The sequence below is a fragment of the Hoplias malabaricus genome, chromosome 1, assembly GCF_029633855.1.
Source record: "Hoplias malabaricus isolate fHopMal1 chromosome 1, fHopMal1.hap1, whole genome shotgun sequence".
Lineage (NCBI taxonomy): Eukaryota > Metazoa > Chordata > Actinopteri > Characiformes > Erythrinidae > Hoplias > Hoplias malabaricus.
This window is the reverse complement of record NC_089800.1, coordinates 52306516-52319019: the sequence shown is the minus strand read 5'-3', so window position 1 is coordinate 52319019 and position 12504 is coordinate 52306516. Positions and strand designations below refer to the sequence as shown.

At 41.7% G+C, this 12504-nt stretch overlaps 1 protein-coding gene across 1 annotated transcript; it reads left to right on the top strand.

Moving 5' to 3' along the window:
- Nucleotides 1–143: 143 nt before the first annotated feature.
- Nucleotides 144–3712, top strand: aasdhppt (aminoadipate-semialdehyde dehydrogenase-phosphopantetheinyl transferase). The gene is made up of 3 exons (XM_066685188.1): nt 144–364; nt 1295–1363; nt 1478–3712. The coding sequence occupies exons 1-3, from the start codon at nt 323–325 to the stop codon at nt 1637–1639; spliced, it is 273 nt and encodes a 90-aa protein (XP_066541285.1). The 5' UTR covers nt 144–322; the 3' UTR covers nt 1640–3712.
- The last annotated feature ends 8792 nt before the right edge of the window (nt 3713–12504 follow it).

Below are 12504 nucleotides of genomic sequence, written 5' to 3'. Positions count from 1 at the left end.
ATGAGGCATGCTGATTGTCCTCATGCTGATCACTGTTGCCATGGAGACCTAATATCATCACTCTCATATATGAGTCAGTTATGGGAGTCTGTTGTCATCTTATTGCACACTCTCTCTCTCTCTCTCTCTGTGAGTGTGGGAATTATAAACACAGATTAATCCACGCTGTATTCTGATTGGTCAGTTTCTTTGTCCATCAAAGGCCCTGAAGGAGAGCTTCATTAAAGCCATTGGCACAGGGCTGGGCTTCGACCTACAGAGGGTGGAGTTTCACATCTCACCCAATCAGCTACAGGAGGGGCGTGTCTATTGCCAGACCAGGATGCACTTAGATGAGGAGGATGAGGATGACTGGACGTTTGAGGTGTGTTTGTCCCTGGCCCATTACTCACACTTGTGCCATTGTTTTGTGCCACTCCATGTGTTTAAGGCTGGAGGTCTTTCTCCAATGTGTTTGATCGGTGCTCATTACCGCCCCATATCAGCAGTTTGGAGGCCCTTTTCTCATTACAGCACACTGTCAGCTACAGTAGTGTTTGTCTTGTTTTTGTCATTTTCTGATTGGTTTGGAAGTGAAACAGTTGGAATCATTCTGTTTGTTGTAGAGTGTTTGTGTGTGTGTGTGTGTGTGTGTAATTTGTTAATGTAACATTTTCCCACAGTTTAATTGCATTTATTTTTACTACTTTTCAGAGGTTACTAGATCCAGTTGAGAAAAAACACACACACTGGTATTGTGTGAGTGAGAACAGACACAGATTTGGGAAATAAAGCAAGAGAAGTGTGTGTGTAATGTGTAGACTCTGACTTCATGACCTCAATGATGACAATTCTACACGTCTTTCTTCTCTCATCTGTCATTCTCTCTCTCTCTCTCTCATTAGTCTCGTTTTATCTCTCTTGGCCACACACACCCACAAAAAAAAAACCCACATGACTTCTTTTATCCCCTTTTTTTTTCTTTAAAATGAGTGTGAGTCCTGCTGTGTGTTCCAGCAGTTTCTCAGGGAGAGAGTGTATTCCTCTGAGACACACACACACACACACACATATCAGAGAAATGGATGCACAGAAAGAACCTACATCACCCAGTGGACACAAATCATTGCTGTTCACCGTGTCTCAGTCTATACCCTCTTTCCTTTGCAGTGTATTTATTTGGGCTGTGTCTCACTGTGCTCTGATCAGTGTGTATTGTTTTTGTAGTGCACTCATTTCTAATAAAATATCATAGATTTCACAGCAGTTTGCTGATGCTGTTTAATAGCTGTGTGTTCTCTCTCTCTCTCTGTAGGAGTGTTTACTGGACAGACAACATCATGTTGCCGTAGCTCTGGGAAAACCAGAGGGTTCCGCCTTAAATGTGAGTTTAGAAAAAGTCGGTGTTTTGTCAGATGCTTTACAACAACAAACACATCTCTGTTCACACAAGATTATTTTAAACTTCCCTTTAAATCACGACTTTCCCATCACTCAGGATTCTGGGATTTTGACTGAGGCCACACCTCCTTTGTTCACCATGTTGACTTTCGAAGAGCTGGTCTCTGGAGCCACACCCCTTTCAGATGAAGACCCCACATACTGGGAAAGTTTTCAGAGTAAGCAGGAGGCACCTGTCCGTCAGAGTGAGACGCAGTGACCCACACCAGCAGGAGCTTCACTTAAGAGAGGAGGCTGCAGCTGCTCTGGGTTTTAAAGGGTCTTCATGAAATTTCTTCATGGAAATAAAATGAAATTGATAAGAGAAGAACAAGTCTCTCTCTCTCTCTCTCTCTCTCTCTTGATTTGAAATGGTCAGTTTAAATTAAACTGGGTAGTTGCAAGGTTAGTGATGTACAAGTGTTACATATGTTCGAGGATGAGCTTGTGTGTGTAAAGGTGGTGAGGGAGTAATAGTAAAGAGCAAAGAAAATGAGAGCGAAATGTAGAGGACACAGAGAAACGGGGAAAAGAAAATAATGAGAATAAAGAATGGAGAGAGAGAGACTGCCATGAAACCAGATGCAGTGTGACATTTAATCTCTGTGTTTTCTCACTTCACACACACTGATAAACACTTTCCCTGTTCCCACAGCAGCACCCCAACACACAGTACACACACACACATACACACATCAGCACAACTATAACACAGAAGGCGAGACAGTAGTACACAATGATGTACTGGTATTGAAGGATGGTGGCTGTAGGGTTTGTGGAGCGTATGTGTGTGTGTACCGATGTAGACAGCGTAATCACTGTTATTGATTATGATGAATGTATTTTGTGTGTGTGTGTGCAGTGTTTGTGTTGAATGATGTACGCTAATCACTGTGTTATTGACTGTAGTGTGTGTAATGTTTGTGTGTAGATGAAAATATGGGAGTTGTCATATTTAAATGGTCAGTGGGAGTTTGCAGCAGGAAATGACCTGCCTCCTAGAGACACACACACACACACACACACATTGAGTTACACAAATATAATTACACACAGGACTGGCGTGAGCCCTGCTTCCTTCACATCATCATTACAGCACTCCATCTTACCCTCGTGCTCTTGATAAAACACAGCAGGGGTCTGGACCAATGAAGAACGGGGAAATGGGACTAACAAAGTAAGCAGAGTCTGTAGCTGCAGAGCCACAAAGTGCTCCTGTATGGATAGTGCAGCTGAGAGAATGGACAGTGAATGGAGAAACAAGGGTGCGGTTGTAATGTTATGACTGGCTTGTGTGTGTCTCAGTGTGTAACATCAAGTACAGGTGGTAACAGGGTCTCCATTGCCGTAGCAATGGAGAGGTCTGTGTTGGTCAGAATGTAAAACAAACGTACGTGTGTGTGTGTAGTTTGGGGATATGTGTTATTAAGATGAGTTGCATCACGGTGCTGTCTCCCTGTTTCATCACTCTGACTCACTCATATACACACACACACACAGGTTGCCAGATTTTACTCTGTTGCGTTATTCCGCTAGGGATGGACAGTCTTGGTTTGCTCTGGCTGTATGTGCGGTCAGAAAGAAACACTCCAAAATTATTTGGACTTAACTTTTGATTTGAATAATTAATTAATGAATATGCATGACCAGAGATCAAACACACACACACACACACACACACACACAGGCACTCTTATAAGCCTACACTCATATCCAGGAGAGACGGAGTGTGAGAAGAGAGATATGTAGGGCCACTGTGTGTGTGTGTGTGTGTGTGTGTGTGTGTGCGTGTGTGCGCATGTTTAACAGGGAGCTGTTAATCTATTAAAAAGTCTTGATGTCTTCAGTGTTAATCCTCTGGGTTTTCAGGGGGGAACACAATTCTTCACACCTGGCAGGTGTTCTGGAGCTGTGTTGGTTCCATGTGTGTGTGCGTTTATGTGTTCCTGGAGGAGTTTGGGGTATATCACACACAATGCCACCCATCCTGGGAAAGTGGGAGCAAACACGCTACTGAACTCTATAAGACTCCATTGAATTGTACTGGACTCTACTGAACTCTGCTGGACTCTGTGGAATTCTTCTGGACTCAACTGGACCCTACTAGACGTAACTGAATTACACTGAACTCTACTGGACTAAAATCTACCTGGCTCCACTGAAACCTACTGGACTCTACTGAACTACACTAAACTCTACTGGTCACCACCGAACTACACTAAACTCTACTGGACTCCACTGAATGCTATTGGACTACACTAAACTCTACTGGTCACTACTGAACTTTACTGGACTCCACTGAACTACACTAAATTCTAATGGACTCCAGTGAACTACACTAAACTCTACTGGATTCTTTTGGACTCCACTGAACTCCACTAAACCCTACTGTATTCCCTGGAACTACACTAAACTCTACTGTATTCCCCTGAACTACACTAATTTCTCCTGGATTCTGCTTCATTCTACTGGACTCCACTGAACTACACTAAATTCTACTGGACTCCACTGAACTACACAAAACTCTACTGGATTCTACTGGACTCCACTGAACTACACTAAACTCTACTGGACTCCACTGAACTACACTAAACTCTACTGGACTCCACGGAACTACACTAAATTCTAATGGACTCCAGTGAACTACACTAAACCCTACTGTATTCCCCGGAACTACACTAAACTCTACTGTATTCCCCTGAACTACACTAATCTCTCCTGGATTCTGCTTCATTCTACTGGACTCCACTGAACTACACTAAATTCTACTGGACTCCACTGAACTACACAAAACTACTGGATTCTACTGGACTCCACTGAACTACACTAAATTCTACTGGACTCCACTAAACTACACAAAACTCTACTGAATTACACTAAACTCTACTGGACTCCACTGAACTACACTAAACTCTGCCTGATTCTACTGGACTCTACTGGTCACCACTGAACTACACTAAACTCTACTGGACTCTACTGAACTACAATAAACTCTACTGGACTACACTAAACACTACTGAATTCTACTGGACTCTACTGGTCACCACTGAACAACACTATACTCTACTGAACTACACTAAACTCTACTGAATTGTACTGGACTCTACTGGACTACACTAAACTCTACTGGATTCTACTGGACTGCACTAAACTCTACTGGTCACCACTGAACTACAATGAACTCTAGTGGACTCTACTGAATTCTACTGGACTCTACTTAACTACACTAAACTCTACTGGTCACTACTGAACTTTACTGGACTCCACTGAACTACAATAAATTCTACTGGACTCCACTGAACTACACAAAACTCTACTGGTCACTACTGAAATTTACTGGACTCCACTGAACTACACTAAATACTACTGGACTCCGCTGAACTACACTAAACTCTACTGGATTCTTTTGGACTCCACTGAACTACACTAAACTCTACTGTATTCCCCTGAACTACACTAATCTCTCCTGGATTCTACTTCATTCTACTGGACTCCACTGAACTACACTAAATTCTACTGGACTCCACTGAACTACACTAGATTCTACTGGACTCCACTGAACTACACAAAACTCTACCAGACTCCACTGAACTACACTAAACTCTACTGGATTCTACTGGACTCCACTTAACTACACTAAACTCTACTGGACTCCACGGAACTACACTAAACCCTACTGGACTCCACTGAACTACACTAAATTCTACTGGACTCCACTGAATTACACTAAACTCTACTGGACTCCACTGAACTACACTAAACTCTACTGGACTCCACTGAACTACACTAAACTCTACTGGACTCCACTGAATTACACTAAACTCTACTGGACTCCACTGAACTACACTACTAAACTCTGCTGGATTCTACTGGACTCTACTGGTCACCACTAAACTACACTAAACTCTACTGGACTCTACTGAACTACAATAAACTCTACTGGACTACACTAAACTCTACTGAATTCTACTGGACTCTACTGGTCACCACTGAACAACATTATACTCTACTGAACTACACTAAACTCTACTGGACTACACTAAACTCTGCTGGATTCAACTGGACTGCACTGGACTCCACTAAACTACACTAAATTCTACTGGTCACCACTGAACTACAATAAACTCTACTGGACTCCACTGAACTACACTAAACTCTACTGAATTCTACTGGACTCTACTGAACTACACTAAACTCTACTGGACTCCACTGAACTACACTAAACTCTACTGGACTCTACTGGTCACCACTGAACTACTCTAAACTCTACTGGACTACACTACACTCTACTGGACTCCACTGAACTACACTAAACTCTGCTGGACTCTACTGAACTACACTGAATTCTACTGGACTCTACGGAACTACACTAAACTCTACTGGACTACACTAAACTCTACTGGACCCCAGCGAACTACACTAAACTCTACTGGATTCCACTGAAGTACACTAGACTCTATTGGACTCCACTGAACACAACTTGACTACACTAAACTTTACTGGACTACGCTAAACTCTACTGGATTCTACTGGACTGCACTAAACTCTACTGGACTCCACTAAACTACACTAAATTCTACTGGTCACCACTGAACTACACTAAACTCTACTGGACTCTACTGAAATACACTGAATTCTACTAGACTCTACTGAACTACACTAAACTCTACTGAACTACTCTAAACTCTACTGGAATACACTAAACTCTACTGGACCCCAGCGAACTACACTAAACTCTACTGGATTCCACTGAACTACACTAGACTCTATTGGACTCCACTGAACACAACTGTACTACACTAAATTTTACTGGACTCCTCTGAACTACGCTAAACTCTTCTGGACTCCACTGAACTACACTAAATTCTACTGGACTACACTAAACTCTAGTGGACTCCACTAAACTACACTAAATTCTACTGGTCATCACTGAACTACACTAAACTCTACTGGATTCTACTGAACTACACTAAAATGTACTGGACTCCACTGAACTACACTAAACTCTACTGGACTACACTAAAATCTACTGGACTCCACTGAACTACACTAAACTCTACTGGACTCCACTGGGCTACACTAAACTTTACTGGACTCCACTGGACGGCACTAAACTCTATTGGACTACACTAAACTTTACTGGACTCCACTGAACTACACTAAACTCCACTGGACTCCACTGAACTACACTAAACTTTACTGGACTACACTAAACTTCACTAAAATCTACTGGACTCCACTAAATTACACTAAACTGTACTGGACTACATTAAACTCTAATGGACTCCATTGGACTACACTAAACTTTACTGGACTCCACTGTACTACACTAAACTCTACTGGACTACACTAAATTCTACTGGACTACATTAAAATTTACTGGACTTTACTGTACTACACTAAACTCTACTGGAGTCCACTGAACTATACTAAGCTCTACTGGACTACATGAACCTCTACTGGACTCCACTGAACTATACTAAACTCCACTGAACTACACTAAACTCTACTGGACTCTACTGAACTACACTAAACTCTACTGGACTCCACTTAACTCTACTGGACTACACTAAACTCTACTGGACTCCACTGGACTACACTAAACTTTACTGGACTCTACTGTACTACACTAAACTCTACTGGACTCCACTGAACTACACTAAACTCTACTGGACTCTACTGAACTACACTAAACTCTACTGGACTACACTATACCTTACTGGACTCCACTAAACTCTACTGGACTCTGCTGGACTACACTAAAATCTACTGGACTCCACTGAACTACACTAAAATCTACTGGACTCCACTGAACTACTCTAAACTGTACTGGACTCTACTGGTCACCACTGAACTACACTAAACTCTACTAGACTCTACTGAACTACACTAAACTCTACTGAACTACACTAAAATCTAATGCACTCCACTAAACTACACTAAATTCTACTGGTCACCACTAAACTACACTAAATTCTACTGGTCACCACTGAACAACACTAAACTCTACTGAACTACACTAAACTACTGGATTCTACTGGACTCCACTGAACTACACTAAACTCTACTGGACTCCACTGAACTACACTAAACTCTACTGAATTCTACTGGACTCTACTGAACTACACTAAACTCTACTGGACTCCACTGAACTACACTAAACTCTACTGGACTCTACTGGTCACCACTGAACTACTCTAAACTCTACTGAACTACACTACACTCTACTGGACTCCACTGAACTACACTAAACTCTACTGGACTCTACTGAACTACACTGAATTCTACTGGACTCTACTGAACTACACTAAACTCTACTGGACTACACTAAACTCTACTGGATTCCACTGAAGTACACTAGACTCTATTGGACTCCACTGAACACAACTTGACTACACTAAACTTTACTGGACTACGCTAAACTCTACTGGACTCCACTGAACTACACTAAACTCTACTGGATTCTACTGGACTGCACTAAACTCTACTGGACTCCACTAAACTACACTAAATTCTACTGGTCACCACTGAACACTAAACTCTACTGGACTCTACTGAAATACACTGAATTCTACTAGACTCTACTGAACTACACTAAACTCTACTGGACTCTACTGAACTACTCTAAACTCTACTGGACTACACTAAACTCTACTGGACTACACTAAACTCTACTGGACCCCAGCGAACTACACTAAACTCTACTGGATTCCACTGAACTACACTAGACTCTATTGGACTCCACTGAACACAACTGGACTACACAAAATTTTACTGGACTCCTCTAGACTACGCTAAACTCTACTGGACTCCACTGAACTACACTAAATTCTACTGGACTACACTAAACTCTAGTGGACTCCACTAAACTACACTAAATTCTACTGGTCATCACTGAACAACACTAAACTCTACTGGATTCTACTGAACTACACTAAAATGTACTGGACTCTACTGAACTACACTAAATTCTACTGGTCACCACTAAACTACTCTAAATTCTACTGTTCACCACTGAATAACACTAAACTCTACTGAACTACACTAAACTCTACTGGACTCCACTGAACTACACTAAACTCTACTGGACTCTACTGGTCACCACTGAACTACTCTAAACTCTACTGGACTACACTACACTCTACTGGACTCCACTGAATTACACTAAACTCTACTGGACTCTACTGAAATACACTGAATTCTACTGGACTCTACTGAACTACACTAAACTCTACTGGACTACACTAAAATCTACTGGACCCCAGCGAACTACACTAAACTCTACTGGATTCCACTGAAGTACACTAGACTCTATTGGACTCCACTGAACACACCTTGACTACACTAAACTTTACTGGACTACGCTAAACTCTACTGGACTCCACTGAACTACACTAAAATCTACTGGATTCTACTGGACTGCACTAAACTCTACTGGACTCAACTGAACTACACTAAATTCTACTGGTCACCACTGAACACTAAACTCTACTGGACTCTACTGAAATACACTGAATTCTACTAGACTCTACTGAACTACACTAAACTCTACTGGACTCTACTGAACTACTCTAAACTCTACTGGACTACACTAAACTCTACTGGACCCCAGCGAACTACACTAAACTCTGCTGGATTCCACTGAACTACACTAGACTCTATTGGACTCCACTTAACACAACTGGACTACACTAAATTTTACTGGACTCCTCTAGACTACGCTAAACTCTACTGGACTCCACTGAACTACACTAAATTCTACTGGACTCCACTAAACTACACTAAATTCTACTGGTCATCACTGAACTACACTAAACTCTACTGGATTCTACTGAACTACACTAAAATGTACTGGACTCCACTGAACTACACTAAACTCTACTGGACTACACTAAAATCTACTGGACTCCACTGAACTACACTAAACTGTAATGGACTCCACTGGGCTACACTGAACTTTACTGGACTCCACTGGACGGCACTAAACTCTACTGGACTCCACTAAACTTTACTGGACTCCACTGAACTACACTAAACTTTACTGGACTACACTAAACTTCACTAAAATCTACTGGACTCCACTAAATTACACTAAACTGTACTGGACTACAGTAAACTCTAATGGACTCCATTGGACTACACTAAACTTTACTGGACTCCACTGTACTACACTAAACTCTACTGGACTACACTAAATTCTACTGGACTCCACTGGACTACATTAAAATTTACTGGACTCCACTGAACTATACTAAGCTCTACTGGACTACATGAACCTCTACTGGACTCCACTGAACTATACTAAACTCCACTGAACTACTCTAAACTCTACTGGACTACACTAAACTCTACTGAACTACACTAAACTCTACTGAACTACACTAAACTCTACTGGACTCCACTGGACTACACTAAACTTTACTGGACTCTACTGTACTCCACTAAACTCTACTGGACTCCACTGAACTCTACTGGATTCCACTGAACTACACTAAAATCTACTGGATTCCACTGAACTACACTAAACTCTACTGGACTCTGCTGGACTACACTAAACTCTACTGGACTACACTAAAATCTACTGGACTCCATTGAACTACACTAAAATCTACTGGACTCCACTGAACTACTCTAAACTGTACTGGACTCTACTGGTCACCACTGAACTACACTAAACTCTACTAGACTCTACTGAACTACACTAAACTCTACTGAACTACACTAAAATCTAATGCACTCCACTAAACTACACTAAATTCTACTGGTCACCACTGAACAACACTAAACTCTACTGAACTACACTAAACTCTACTGGATTCTACTGGACTCCACTGAACTACACTAAACTCTACAGGACTCCACTGAACTACACTAAACTCTACTGGACTCCACTGAACTAAACTCTACTGGACTCCACTGAGCTACACTAAACTCTACTGGATTCTACTGGACTCCACTGAACTACACTAAACTCTACTGGACTCCACTGAACTAAACTCTACTGGATTCCACTGAACTATACTAAACTCTATTGGAGTCCACGTAACTTTACTGGACTACACTGTACTACACTAAACTCTACTGGACTCCACTAAACTACACTAAATTCTACTGGTCACCACTGAACTACACTAAACTCTACTGGACTCCACTGAACTACACTAAACTCTACTGGACTCCACTGAACTACACTAAACTCTACTGGACTCCACTGAACTAAACTCTACTGGATTCCACTGAACTAAACTCTCCTGGATTCCACTGAACTACACTAAACTCTATTGGACTCCACTGGACTACACTAAACTCTACTGGACTTCACGTAAGTTTACTGGACTACACTGTACTACACTAAACTTTTCTGGACTACACTAAACCTTACTGGACTCTACTGTACTACACTAAACGCTACTGGACTCCATTGGACTACGTTAAACTCTACTGGACTACACTAAAGTCTGCTGGACTACACTAAACTCTACTGGACTCCACTGAACTACATTAAACTCTACTGGCCTCCACTGAACTATACTAAACTCTACTGGACTACACTAAACTCTACTGGACTCCACTGAACTACATTAAACTCTACTGGACTCCACTGAACTATACTAAACTCTACTGGACTCCACTGAACTATACTAAACTCTACTGGACTACACTAAACTCTACTGGACTCCACTGAACTACACTAAACTCTACTGGACTCCACTGGACTACACTAAACTCTATTGGACTCCACTAAACTCTACTGGACTCCACTGGACTATATTAAACTCTACTGGACTACACTAAAATCTACTGGACTCTACTAGAGCAGAGTAAGGTTGAGAAGGAACCCATAAGTGAAAAAGATTTTGAGTATCTTCACTATCGTGGTTCTCTTGGTTCCACAGACACATTTCAAAATAATCTAGAACAGTTATATAATTCAGAGTAGAACCCTGTATGAGATTAAAAGCTGGTGCTAAAGAACACACAGAGAGAATGGCTTCGTTAGAGGAGCTTCGTTATATCAGCTTCGTTATCAGCCGCATCTGATTATGAGCCGTAATCCGATTGGCCGAGCAATATGAGGTCGTAATGAATGAGTGATGAGCAGATTACAGCAGTAATTATATTATGGGATGGGATGAGAAGAGATGGAGAACAGGGGGATACACAGCGTTCTACACACTAGAATGGCGGTGGAACACTTAGAACACATACACACACAGTTCTTCAGCAGTTAAATGGTGCTGGTCTAGAACCACGTTTCTACAGTTTTGAGTACTGACAGGAGTCCTAAACAAAACAATGTTATAGAACAGCACATAATACAGATGAACCCATGGTTCTAGAAGAGATAATAACACAGAGCTAGTCCCGGTTCTAGAAATAAAGAGAAATGCCTTTGTCTGCTCTAGGGACCAGAGATATTCACTGTTCTAGATCCCTATGCAAAGATAGGTGCTGTACTAGATCCAACACAAATTTCAAGACTGTTCTAGAGTCCTGTATGTTTCTAATAACACAGGAATGTTCTGATACAACAGAGAACCATTGTTCTAAAACAGCAGTGTTCCACTGTGCTCTGTAACAATCTGAATATCGAGAGGCAAACATGCTTCTCGTTCTAAAATAGAGACAGTGATCTAGAACATTAACCAGGCTAAGACCACCAAGAAAGTCGGTCAATGTCGGTTTAACTGTCTCTCTCTCTCGCCCCTCCACCCCCCCCCCTCTCATATTAATGAGTGTTGATGGCAGAAGAGGCAGGTCTTTGAAATATTTACTGTGCGGTGGGCGTGGCCTTGCAAGTCAGAGACATGCCCCAATCTCACCTTCACACCACAAACCTCTCTGTCTTACACACACTTACTTCCTCAGAAACACATTCCCCCATAATAAACAGCACTCTCATTAAGCTAATGTGAATATGTAAACGTATGCAAATATGTAAGTCACACTCCCAACACAAACACCGTGAGGTTTTAAGGTGGAACCATCTTCTCCCTCAGCAGTGGAGCTAAAAAAAAAGGGTTCCTTTTCTCAAGAAGAGAAGTGGACATTAATGAGTAAAGACAGGACTCATGGGTGTGTCTG